The 13,754-nt window shown below is 45.9% G+C and overlaps 1 protein-coding gene across 1 annotated transcript in view; it reads right to left on the bottom strand.

Annotated features, from left to right (window-relative positions):
* The window catches only part of LOC137421159 (uncharacterized), a 58,639-nt gene that overhangs the window by 7,461 nt on the left and 37,424 nt on the right, over positions 1 to 13,754 (bottom strand). Inside the window, exons 11-14 of the mRNA XM_068106938.2 lie at positions 7,993 to 8,287; positions 6,573 to 6,748; positions 4,788 to 5,247; positions 2,587 to 2,778 (exon numbers count right to left, since the gene is read on the bottom strand). Coding sequence (XP_067963039.2) covers positions 2,587 to 2,778; positions 4,788 to 5,247; positions 6,573 to 6,748; positions 7,993 to 8,287 — 1,123 coding nt within the window. The remainder of the gene's footprint in view (positions 1 to 2,586; positions 2,779 to 4,787; positions 5,248 to 6,572; positions 6,749 to 7,992; positions 8,288 to 13,754) is intronic.

Here is a 13,754-nt window from a genome sequence, read left to right as displayed (position 1 = left end):
AACTTTTTGAGATATCATGCTATGTATAGTTTTTGGCCCTATCTCCCAATGGTGAAGAATCACTTAAAAACTTCTAGCAGCCGGATCAGAATCTGGATTTTCACCAACATCTAATCATTTCGTCCTCGTCACATACCCAACCTCTCCGCCAAATTTCGTCCAAATCCGTCCACAACTTTTTGAGATATCTTGTTCACAGACAAACAAAGAGACAGGGGTGAAAACATAACCTCCATCCACCTTCGATGGCGGAGGTAATAAAATCAAACATGTTTTTGTAGAGCTTCCTAAATTAGAATTATTGGAGACTAGCAGAAGTACCCGGCATTGCCGGGTGGGGGAGGGGAAGGGAGGGGGAAGGGGAGGGGAGGGGAACGGGGGGGAGGGGAGGAGAGGGGGGGAGGGGAGAAGAGGGGGGGAGGGGAGAAGAGGGGGAGGGGGAGGGGGAGGGGGAGGGGAGGAGAGGGTGGGAGGGGGAGGGGTGAGGAGAGGGGAAGGGGGAGGGGGGGAGGGGGAGGGGGAAAAGGGAGGGGGAGGGGGAAAAGGGAGGGGGAGAGTGAGGGGAGAAGGGGAGGGGGTAGGGTGAAGGGGGAAGGGAGGACGGAGGGGGGAGGGGGAAGGGGGAGGGAAGGGGAGGGCCAGTCAACAATGACGTTGCAGTTCTCATGGTCGGAGAGCAGCACAACAATCGCGACATCGTCCTGCATCTTCGCAACAGCACGAAGCGGATTTTGGAGACTCGCCGATCCTGTGACGCCCTCCAGTACCGGCGTTGCCGGGCGGGGGAAGGGAGACCCGTACAATCCACACATTACAACATTACACACACACAAACTGTGTTTTATGTTCAATGGTCTGGCGGCGGGAATGGAGCATCACGTGATCGCTCTGAGCGAATCAGCGCGCTGCTCTGCCACCAGGTCAGATTCCGTGTATAATATTCCTTGCTGAAATGCGCTGAGGTAAATATGAATAAAAAATATGGATCTCGTCAAATATTTTTAGGTAGGCCATGTCCTTCCCAGGCTCAATGGCCATGTCTGTGCCAAATATCAAGTACGTGAGCCTCTCCGTTTAGGAGTCTATCGGTAACATTACACACACACAAACTGTGTTTTATGTTCAATGGTCTGGCGGCGGGAATTGGAACATCACGTGATCGCTCTGAGCGAATCAGCGCGCTGCACTGCCACCGCCTCAGATTCCGTGTATAATATTCCTCGCTGAAAAAAAATATGGATCTAAAGATGAAAGAAAAAAAAACCTATGTGGTGTGAATGGCAATGTTCCTCGCTGAAATGTGAAAAAACGCAATCGCTTTTCGCTCTGAATTACGTGCGAACGCGTAACTGTGAGTTTATGGCGGCAAGGAACATCACGTGATCGCTCTGAGCGAATCAGCGCGCTGCTCTGCCACCGCCTCAGATTCCGTGCATAATATTCCTCGCTGAAATGTGCTGAGGTAAAAATATGGTAAAAAAATATTATGAAATGTTTTTTTTTAGGTCGGCCATGTTCTTCCCGGGCTCAATGGCCATGTCTATGCCAAATATCAAGCACGTGAGCCTCTCCGTTTAGGAGTCTATCGGTAACATTACATACACACACACACACACACACACACACACACACACACACACACACACACACACACACACACACACACACACACACACACACACACAAACTGTGTTATATATACTAGGGCGTGCCCGTACTATATATATATCTAAAATTATATCCCCCCCCTCTATTTACATGAAATGGTTTGGTCCATTCGCAAAGCCAAAGCGAACGGCTTGCGAGTACGGTGACAATCCCCCCCCTCTATTTACATGAAATGGTTTGGTCCAAAGCGAACGGCTTGCGAGTACGGTGACAATCCCCCCCCCCTCTATTTACATGAAATGGTTTGGTCCAAAGCGAACGGCTTGCGAGTACGGTGACAATCCCCCCCCCTCTATTTACATGAAATGGTTTGGTCCAAAGCGAACGGCTTGCGAGTACGGTGACAATCCCCCCCCTCTATTTACATGAAATGGTTTGGTCCAAAGCGAACGGCTTGCGGAGTTTGGTAAAGAAATCGCCATAGCGTGCACAAACGCACAGGAAAGCGAAAGAATCGCAAATTAGTTTTAATTAGTTTTAAAACATAGTTTAACGCCAACATAGCGGCAACATAGTTTGCCAACGTGAAATAAATGAATACGCTCTCAAATGTGCCGTCCGAGGCAGAGTCTGTTCGCCACGTTCGGCACACGTGATAACTCGCTGCTCTCTGATTGGTTGAATCGTTTTTTGGACATAGCTCGGTAACTACTTGTCCGATTAATATGAAACCTTGAAAAGGCACATCCTCGGGTCCCCAGCAATATACCTGGCAAGTTTCAAGTATATCGGACCCGTGGTTGTCGAGAAACAGCGGTCACAGACATACATACAGACATACACACAGAGATTACTGGAATTATAGATAGATATAGATTCTGCCAATATGGGCCAAATGTCAAACTCCTGGTACAATGTCGTTCATTGAAGAAAAATAAAAAGAGGTTGGTGTGATAAAACAGTGCAAAGCAATCTTACAAAGGCATTCAAGTCCACAGGGACCAAGGACCATTTCTCGCAGACTGAGAGAATTGACAGTAGGAAGTGCCTTGAGGTGATCTGTAAGTCCGGTGTCTCCCAGGATGAGTCGCGTCAGGGTAATGTGGGACAAAGCTGGATGCTGACGAACAGCTAAGAGCAAGGGTTCTGCCTCCGAAAAGGGACTCAGAGCTGATGGGAGACAACGATGGAAAAACGAAAGACATCAGAGCACGAGTGAAGATATGGATAAACAAATCTTTGTAAAAAGAGGTTCAATTTCATCAAATAGTTTAATTGGAAGAGGATTGCAGATAAATCACTGACGAAGAGTGGCATGAATAATTTGAGTGACAAGCAAGTTCAAGAAGAAAACATCATGAAAACTAGAATGACACTCTTTGACGTCACGACGTCGACCGATATGCCTCCGCCCACATTGTTACATCATTATACATACTTGTACCAAGTTTGATTTAAATCCCTTCAGCTGTTCTCAAGTTATCACATTTTTACCTGACCCATGACCTCTGACCGATGACCTCTTAACCCCAAAATCAAATCAGTTCATCTTTGCATCATAATACATACTTGTAAAAAGTTGGTCAAAATCCCATCACCGGTTCACAAGTTGATGCGGAAACAGGATTTTTACCTAGCATGACCTCTGACCTTTGACCTTGTGCCCCCAAATTCGAATCAGTTCATCTTTACCTCATTATACATACCTGCACCGCGTTTGACTAAGATCCCTTCAGCCGTTCTCAAGTTATCGAAGTAACGAAAAGCTATCGTGTGCGGACGGACGGTTGGAGAGCTGGATGGACAACCCAAAAACACGATGCCTCTGGCGGCTTCATCGGCGTAGGCATAAAATGCAGTTTCATCGTGAAGAAGAGAGATAGGAAGAATTAAAATTGGAATCAACGAGTGAGGGTGAAACGGCGGATAGGACTTCAGGGACGGCACAAACAAGAAAGGGTCGGCACACACATTGATGAATCACCCTGCCTGGGAAACATCAGGATGACAGTTTATAGCCGGTTCGGGATTCGAACCCTGGCTAGACAGCTCAGAGGCGAGTGTGCGTACCTCTAAAGTCTAGGCCAACCTGCCAGCCCACAATCAGAGCTCACATCCCATAATCAGCTCACATTACCATTACAATAATTAATAATTCATTAATTGAAATCTCGACTTGCTGAAACTGTAAATGGAAGCTCAAAGCAGAGCAACACATTACATTTTAGGAAGTACCGTAGCCAAGAACGATGGAAGGGAAATTAAAATTATGTTAAAATTTACTCTCAGAAGTGAAAAAGAAATCTCATGGGAACTTCTTTGGTACAGTATGCAGCACATGGCTGCACGCTGCAGGTAGCATCATCTCCTATGGGTGCAGCTGTGCTGCTGATGCAGTGCCCCATGTAGGTTGGAGCTTGAATTTGGAATTTGGCCAGGGTGCCAGAGATAGCTTGCCTATTTCATTAAAGCTCAAGAGCATTGTTTAATGCTCCATTTAACTGCTTAATGAGATTATCTGGACTAATGGAGCTTATGGGCATTTTCCTTACAATCAAATGACTGAGATACAATTTTGCTGAAATACAAATTTGCAAATGATCGTTGAATGAATGAAATATGAATGAATGAATGATCGTTTTAAGGCCATTTTCCCCGCTAGAGCGGGGGTTAGCCTTGCGGGCCCCATGACAATCATGGTTCCCTGTTTGAGGCAATGTTTTTATGGCCGGATGCCCTTCCTGACGCCAACCCTTGATCACGCTCTTATTATGCGCAGGGATACGGTGTACCTATTCTAAACCGGGGTACACACCGGGATCATTCATCCCAGCAAGCTGGTACTCAATTTGCCGACCTCGGAAGGATGACAGGCTGAGTCAACCCCCTGTACTGGTGTTAATTTAGCGATCGACCGGGATTCAAACCCAGGATCCTGGGATCCCAAGCCGGCACCCTAACCGCTAAGCCAACGCCAGGCTATGATGAAGAAATATGAAATCGTTGAATGATGAAGAAAATTTAAGAGTAATAAATCCAATTGAGTGAAATGAGATCCAAGGCCAAAGGTCTCAAGTTTGACTCTAAATCCGGATGAAAATACTTGATGCTTCACAGCAGCGCGGCAGAAAAATAATTGTGAAAAAGATCCAAAGCAAGAAAGAAAATAAAAGCCTTACCCTGTCTTCCAACGACCTCGATTTTCTCCAAGGAAGACATTTTGGCGAGAAGTGGCGGGCCCAGGGAGCCAACTGCCGAAGAGATGCTTACGGAATGAATCCGTTCCACTAGTTCTGGAGCCAGCAATTGCAGATGAGCCTCACAGGTAGAATCTCCGAGGTTCAATTTTACTGTCTGGCAGCCCGACAACGCTGAGGTTACTCGGGACCCTTCTAGAATCTTCTTTTTCTCATTCTCCACTTTCTCTCTCTCAGCCTCCTTTGCTCCCTCAACATCAGCTGAATCAGCTTCAGCTCCTCGCTTGTCGTTTTTCTCTTCTTTCTCCTCGCATTTCTTCACCTCACCCAACGGACCATAGCCAAGGTGTAGTTGCAAGGTATGCAGCGAAGGTAGAACTGACCGGGCACGGCGGAACAACATTAGAAGTTGGTGGGAAACTGGAGGACTGATGATGTCATTCTGGTAGAAAGAAAAGGGGCATCGGTGGAAGAATTCATATCTAAGTAATCTAAATAAAGAAGAAGAAGAAGGGGTAAGTAATCTATGTAAGAAGAAGAAGAAGAAGAAGAAGAAGTAGTAAGATATCACATCTGAAAAGAATGCAAAGTTTATTGGCCTGGAATAGAAAAGAGGTTGGGTCATTTATCACACCATGAGTTTGGAAAAGCCAGATGATCCAGAATAAAGGAAGTAGAAGTCTGTGTTGTCTTGACTCGGCCATTGAGCCTAACCACCTGAACCCCTTTTACCAAAAACCACCATGTTATAAATAAAAGATGTAAGGTCTGTGTTTTATGTCAGAGTAGTTTTGAAAAAGACGTTAGCTTGTATAAAAAAAAAGAAAGAAAAAAAAAAAAAAAAAAGGTGCTTATCAATCATATTTGAAACAGTAAAAGGCAAATTTTGTTTTTCTTCAAAAGTAAAATATTCCGATTGTAAGTGACGTCACAATAATACCACTTCTTCATTGCCTAAACCAATCGGTCTTTATAATCCGCTTGGGCCATTTATGGTAAATTAAAACTGCCCTACTTCCTGTATATGAAACAGGTGGGGCAAATTGAGACAGAAGTTGGAAAGATCAGGATCATTAAAGGCCAAATGGAAAAGGCACAATAATTTGGTTTAATTAAAAATATGTAAAAATAAATTATATGTCAATGATGAAAATTTCTGCAATGGTATTGTCTTGATTCTGCAATAATATCCTGATTTTCTAGAATAATAACGTCATGTCGACGTCATCCTTTGAACCAGACATGGTGGTGTAATGGTTAGAGTGTCCGCTCAAGGTCTGGGAGGTAGGAGCTTAGAACCCCGGCCGAGTCATACCAAGACTTTAAAAATGGTACGTGCTGCTTCCGTGCTTGATCAGCATTTTAAAGGATAGAGCACGGACAAACAGCCATAGGTTGGCAACCATTGCACAGATTTGATTGGCCTGAGGGCCTATGATGAAATTCCTTCGAATGTCACTCATATTTAGCTTCTTACATTTATAAAATCAATTTATAAAATCAAATATAAAATCAAATCATGGTTTTCCAAGCCATGCGTGGAAAACTATAAATGTTTGAAAGAGTGAATTTTGAGCGGCGGTGAAAAAAAAACATCTCGTTGTCCTGGGGTGTTTCAAAATAGGTAAACGTTTGATATTCAAGAAACATTGTGACGTACCAACAGATGGTCTCCATTACACAAACGTATCTATCCCAAAAACATTCTGCGTAGTGTGTACAAAAACCCAAACTTCTACCTCCCACTTACCAAGCAGCACCTGTTACCTGAAAAAGATGCAGATTATGCTTGGAAAGGACGGCTTTCATTGCCGTTTGCAACTTGTCGTCGCACTCTTCTTTATCGTCCACTTTACGGATTGCCTCTTCGAATGCCGAGAGAGCAAGAAAGACGAGGTCCCTCGTGAGGCTGACAGAATATTCATCGGCTTTGTTCTTGTTCCCTGTGAAATAAGGAAAACAAAAAGGTTAATTATGGAATTATTGACTAGAGATGCCTTACTCTCATTAACCCTTCCCAAGCGTATCCATTCCTTTCCAACTTGTTGTTTTATTCCCTCTTCCTCTCTTTTGGTTTTTGTTCCATTTCTGTTCCATCCCTGGTTTCCACCTGCTCTTCCGGCTGTGCTAGAGTTTGTATCCACCTTGTTCACCCCATGTGTCCTCCTCCCATTCTCCTCGTCCATTTTTCCTCCAAATCTCCCTCTGTTGTGTCCTTCAACCCTTCTGTCGCTGTGTTCTCCCCCTTTCCACCATGTTCTTTCTGTTCCATTCCTGTTCTCTTCTGGGTTCTAGCTCTTCCCTGAGCCTCGACTTAATGTACCAAAATTAAATAAGAAAACTGATACAAAATTCTGACCTGATGGAAGCAAGTCTTTTACAGTAGCCCTTAAAACGGTTTTCTGTTCTTTGGAGGTCGGTACGCAGGGATTGCTCGCCACTTAAACCCAGAGTCAAATGGTATCGTAAACGGACAGAATGTTTGGTTCAGGGATTCTGAAAATCCAGAATATTCAACCAGAACGGTGGTGTCATGGTTAGAGCGTCCGCTCCGAGTCTGGGAGGACGTGGGTTCAAACCCCAGCCGAATCATACCAACGACTATATAAATGATATGTGCTGCTTCCTTGCTTGACAAGGATAGAACATGGACAATCCCCAGAAGTTGGAAATGCCCCGCTGAGTGTGATGAGAAAGGCGGCGCCATTGTTGTGACGTCACTGGTACACAGAGTATCCCAGGAAGTGACGGCACTTCCCCCAAGTTCAGTGGCTGTGTCAAGTGTTTGTCTCGTCGGTATATCCGTGTGTGTGGCAGCTCCATTACGAGCTTTAGATCTTGCATTAAAAAAAAAGTACCGCTCAATAATGGCGAAAAGGAAATGATGATTCGTCGCACCAAGAGAGCGGTGGTCTCATATTCATTGAAGGGGCAGTTTATAATTTGAGGAAGTGCACGAGAAAAATGTTGGTCACATCAAGCACGTGATTCACAACAAATAAATCTCCAAATAATATTGTTCATAATCGATGAACAATACGATTATTTTGTACAGATCAAACTTGTCAAGAGCAATTGTAAATGCACCATCTTGTGGGCCCAGTCTGTTCAACGATGTGTTTCATTTCATAACCCATGACACTAATGAGAACCGCGTAAGCATGTTTCAGTGTGTGTACGTGCACACCTGTTGTTGGGAGAGAATTTGCCGTCGTGGCAATGTGCTTTAGGATGGCGGCAGCAGGCTCCATGCCCTGCCCAGCGGTAAGAATGAGGAGGCGCCAGGAATTGAGCACAGTCTCCGCACTGGATAGATGGGCCGTAAGCACAGAAATTGGATTGTTCGGAGTACCGGGGCTACTTGCCGCGTGCCGAGCAGTCAGGAAATCGGAAAGGGCAGGGTGGCCAAAGGTCAGGCCTTTCTCTGAGTGTCTTTGAAGAAGCCCTGATGCTAAAGCTTTAGGAAGATCAATACTAGATTTCTGCGAGAAAACAACATCACAGTAACAATGGGAGTGAACCTTCAGACATCCAAATCAAACCACATGAGCTACTAAACAAACGATTACTGCAAATTATAAAGATTGAATACAAGAGTACATTGGATACTTCTTCTCCAACTTGGTGAGAGATGCGTGTAAGAAAGGGTGAGCCACAAACAAATGAGGATTCAAGAGGGTGAGTTTTTTTTTTGTATACAAGGTCGAGGCTCATGAAAGAGCGAATATTAATCACCCAAAAAATCAAACAGACATAAAACACACAATAAGGGGAGCGGTAGACAAGACGGGGAGAGAGAGGGAAGCACACAAGTATAACATTTGACAGCAGGGACATTGGGAGATCTGTGGGAGGGAGAGGGCTTGGGGGGAGGAGGCACGGGAAGGGGTGGGGGTGGGAGAGGTATAAAACACACGGACACTGCAAGGACTTCCAGGAAAGAAGTCGGTATTTCAAAAAAGTGGATCTGGGGTGAAATTAGAGGGGGTAGAAAAGATCAAGGTTTTGGATTGGGGGAAGATAAGAGATGGTGGTGAACAGCTGTTTTAAAGACCTGGAGGGAGGAGTGGGATTGAAGAGAGTGAGGGAGTTTGTTCCAGAGGCCGGAAAAAAGGGGAATGAAAGAGTGAAGGTGTGCAGAGAGTCTTCATTTTGGCAGTTTAACCATAAGAGGGTTGCTGGCAGATCTTGTGCGACCTGTAGGAATATTTGGGGGACAGAGCACAGAGAGAGCTGGGGGGGGGGGGGGAGGGGGAACAAGGCCGGAGAGGAGTCGGTAGAAGACAGAAAGACCACCAACCTGCCTGCGGTGAGTAAGTGAAAGGCCCTCGGAGTTATCTTCATCGCAGGAGATTCCAATGATTCTGAAAGCTTTGGTTTCAACAGCGTGAAGACGAGCTAGGTGTGAGGCAGGAGCACCGGTCCAGAGGGGGGAACAGTATTACATAGAGCTGCGGATGAAAGCCTTGTATGTGGTGAGGAGCTCAGGTGTGCCAAGGAAGGACTTCGCACGAAGGAGGATGTCCAGTCGGCGACTGGCGTTGGAGGCCAGCTTGGAAATGTGGTTTTCCCAGGAAAGATCATGGCAGATAGTGAGACCCAAAAGCTTGAGTGACAGAACTTCTTGGAGAGGATCGTAAAGAAAGTGGATGGGAGGGTTGTCCAGTCGTTCTTTTCGGAGAGACATAGTGAGAGTGTGAGATTTGTCAGGATTGAAAGACATGTTCCACTTGTTTGCCCAGTCTGTGATTTTGTCCAGGTCTGCAGAGAGTGAGGAGGCTGCAGACTGCCGATCTGAGGGATGAGGAATGGAGTGGCAGAGAGTGGAGTCATCAGCAAAGAGATAGAGAGCTTTTTCCAGAGAGTCAGAGAGATCATTCATGAAGACCAGAAAAAGCACAGGGCCCAGAACACTGCCTTGGGGAACTCAAGCCTGAACAGGAAGAGGAGATGAGAGAAACCCATTCAGGGCCACACGTTGCCTACGACCAGAGAGGAAGTCTGCAAGCCATGCGTGGAGATTTCCATGGATACCATAGGAGGAGAGTTTGGTGAGCAGAGCTGGGTGCCAGACCGTATCGAAGGCACGTGATATGTCAAGGGAGACAGCTCTGATTTCCTGTTTGGCATTGAGGACCTCTAATGAAGAGGCCAATCGGCCAATAATGAAGATTTAACAGGAATATTTTGAAGATGAAGAAGATGTAAGATGAAGTTTATGTGAAACATACTACTCTGTAATGGCTATAATTGGTCTCTTCTTCCTGGCTTCAAATGACCAAAAATGGCCAGGAGGGCTAACAGCATTGTCACCAAGGCCTTTTGCATTTATTTAATTATTCATTTGCTTTTCCAGATTTTCCAATCGAAGCAGCATGGTCATGTGTGACCATTGATACAACATATAGGCCTGTGCGCACAATCCAGAGCATCATTGCCAAAATGAAAGACTGAACTGTAATCGGTCACAGATCTAGCGTTTTCTATTGAGCAATGTGTGATGATTGTGTGATGATCACACAATCTGTCAATTTCCCGACCCGGATCTCAGTCAATGGAGCATCTTCTCTTCTGTACTTGGTTATGACAAACTTCCCTGAAAATGTCTGCTGCTCTTCTTCTGCTCCAATCGGCTCATCTGATCATGTGCTTGTTAAAGTGGACATCTCTCTGACCATTCTCAGAGAGCCTCCTCAGCGTCGACGAGTCTGGCATTTCACTCAGGCCAACTGGCACGGTATTCAAGCAGCCATCAATCATCTGGACATCCCTCAGATCGGGAGATGGTCTCCCATCTCTACCGCCTCTGACATCAACTCATTCTGGGAATTCTTCCAAAGTAAATTGCTCTCTCTCATGCACAGATTTATCCCATCTCATCTTCAGTTGTCATACCCTTCCTCCCGTCCATGGTACACGGAATCTTGTGGTGAGGCTATTGCCCAGAAACAACTTGCTTTCGTCTCCTGGAAAGCAAATCCAACGGAAGGAAATCTCATTTCCTTTCACAAAGCCCGAAACAAGTGTGTGTCCACCCTCAGGAGAGCCAGGAAACAATATCTCTCCGTTCTCAGGACAGAACTCTCTTATCTGTCTCCCTCTTCCAAATCCTGGTGGTGTCTGGTCAAATCTGTTTCTGGTGTTTGTTCCCCCTCCATCCCCTCCCTCACCTCAAACGGCCACACGGCTGATTCCGCACGTGAAAAAGCTGAATGCCTCAACTCTGTGTTTGCCTCTAAATCTTGTGTCCCAAACCCATCCCTCTCTGTACCCACAGTACCCAGTCGTACCCAGCTGCTCCTGGACTCTGTGTCCTTTTCTCCTGACAAGGTGGAAAAGTTTCTGTCAACCCTCGACTCTGATTCTGCAACTGGACCTGACGGCATCAGCCCACGGGTCCTAAAATCCTGTTCTTCCGCTCTTTCACTCCCTCTCTCTGTTCTCTTCACCCTCTCTTTTGCTCAAGGTCATCTGCCATCTGCTTGGAAATCTGCCAACATCACCGCTTTGCACAAAAAAAGATCCCAGCAACTACAGACCAATCAGCCTTCTCCCAATTATCAGCAAAGTCATGGAATCCATCATTGCTTCAGATATGAAATCTTTCCTCTTCTCCAATGGCTTGATCTCTGATAATCAATTTGGTTTCAGACCTGGTCACTCTACTCTGGACATGCTGCTTCTGCTTTCTCAACAATGGATGGAGGTCCTCAATGCCAAACAGGAAATTAGAGCTGTCTCCCTTGACATATCACGTGCCTTCGATACGGTCTGGCACCCCGCTCTGCTCACTAAACTCTCCTCTTTTGGTATCCATGGAAATCTCCACGCGTGGCTGGCGGACTTCCTCTCTAGTCGTAGTCAACGTGTGGCCCTAAATGGGTTTCTCTCATCTCCTCTTCCTGTTCAGGCTGGAGTTCCCCAAGGCAGTGTTCTGGGCCCTGTGCTTTTTCTGGTCTTCATCAATGATCTCTCTGACTCTCTTGAAAATCCTCTCTATCTCTTTGCTGATGACTCTACTCTCTGTCGCTCCATTCTTCATCCCTCAGATCGGCAGTCTGCAGCCTCCTCACTCTCTGCAGACCTGGACAAAATCACAGACTGGGCATACAAGTGGAACATGTCTTTCAATCCTGACAAATCTCACACTCTTACGATGTCTCTCCGAAAAGACCGACTGGACAACCCTCCCATCCACTTTCTGAATAATCCTCTCCAAGAAGTTCTGTCACTCAAGCTTTTGGGTCTCACTATCTGCCATGATCTTTCCTGGGAAAACCACATTTCAAATCTGGCCTCCAAAGCCAGTCGCCGACTGGGCATCCTCCGTCGTGCGAAGTCCTTCCTTGGCACACCTGAGCTCCTCACCACATACAAGGCTTTCATCCGCAGCTCAATGGAATACTGCTCTCCCCTCTGGGCTGGTGCACCTGCCTCACACCTAGCTCGTCTTCACGCTGTTGAAACCAAAGCATTCAGAATCATTGGAATCTCCCGCGATGAAGCTAACTCCAAGGGCCTCTCACTCACTCACCGCAGGCAGATTGGTGGTCTTTCCGTCTTCTACCGACTCCTCTCTGGCCTTGCCCCCCCCAGCTCTCTCTGGGCTCTGTCCAGCAAATATTCCTACAGGTCGCACAAGGTCTGCCTGCAACCCTCTTATGGTTAAACTGCCAAAATCAAGACTCTCTGCTCACCTTCACTCCTTCATTCCTCTTTTCTCCCGCCTCTGGAACAAACTCCCTCACTCTCTTCAATCCCACTCCACCCTCCAGGTCTTTAAAACAGTTGTTCACCACCATCTCTTATCTTCCCCCATCCAAAACATTGATCTTTTCTATCCCCGCTAATTTCACCCCAATTCCACTTTTTTGAAATACCAACTTCTGTCCTGGAAGTCCTTGCTGTCCTTGTGTTTGATACTTCTGCCACCCCCCTCTCCCCAAGCCCTCTCCCTCCCACACATCTCCCTGCTCTTAAATGTTGTGTGCCCTCAAGTGTTTGTGTGCTTCCCCTTCTCTTGTCTTCCGCTCCCTCTTTTTATATATTTTGTTTGTCTGGTTGATTTGTTTGTGAAATAAATGTCAGCTCTTTCATGAGCCTCGATTCAGTATACAAAAAAAAAAAAAAAAAAAAATTGCAGGAATCAATACAATGGGAAACCTGTGATAAATCTTGGTGACAGAATTAAGGATCAAACATGCAGGCTCAGTCGACTGACACAGTCGGCCATTGCTCAGTGTGTACGAGTAGAAACAAGAATTGTTATCCAGATATCTGTGATCACAAAGAGATCGCCAAGGAAGGATAAGCCTCCGCTGGCACCCACAATCCATATTGATGGCATGAAACATACACCACGCACATCCACATGCATGTCCTTCTGAATGGACGGTGAGTCACAAGGAAATGATGCGAACTTGTGAAGTGGTTTTGCGGCCTACCTTGGAGGGCTGGAAATTGAACCTAGTCATGTGAATTGGACTTTCTGTTGAAGTCACCCAATGATTGAAACATTGGACATGATCTTTGTCTTCAAACAATTATATAGTTGTTGTTATTGTTTTATAGTACAATAAAATAAAAAAAATAAAAAATATACAGTATATATATTTTTTATTGTTATTGTTTTATAGCTCCAGATAGTTCTGTCGAACAAGCCCGCGGCACGGAGACAGCCGATCAATCTCCCAGGAGCGACCCAGAGATCCCCCACATCCAGGATGGTGTAGCCCCGTTTTCAGGAAGTCAGGGCTATGGCAGAGTTGGAGAGAGAGAGAGAGACAGAGAGAGAGAGAGACAGAGAGAGAGAGAGAGAGAGAGAGAGAGAGAGAGAGAGAGAGAGAAGGAGAGAGAGAAGGAGAGAGAGAAGGAGAGAGACAGAGACAGAGACAGAGACAGAGAGAGAGAGAGAGAGAGAGAGAGAGAGAGAGACAAGAGGGAAAGGGC

This window comes from Myxine glutinosa, chromosome 2, assembly GCF_964187855.1.
Source record: "Myxine glutinosa chromosome 2, kmMyxGlut1.1, whole genome shotgun sequence".
In the NCBI taxonomy this organism is placed as follows: Eukaryota; Metazoa; Chordata; class Myxini; order Myxiniformes; family Myxinidae; genus Myxine; species Myxine glutinosa.
Note: the sequence above shows the minus strand (reverse complement) of the source record. Positions and strands in the feature narration are given on the sequence as shown.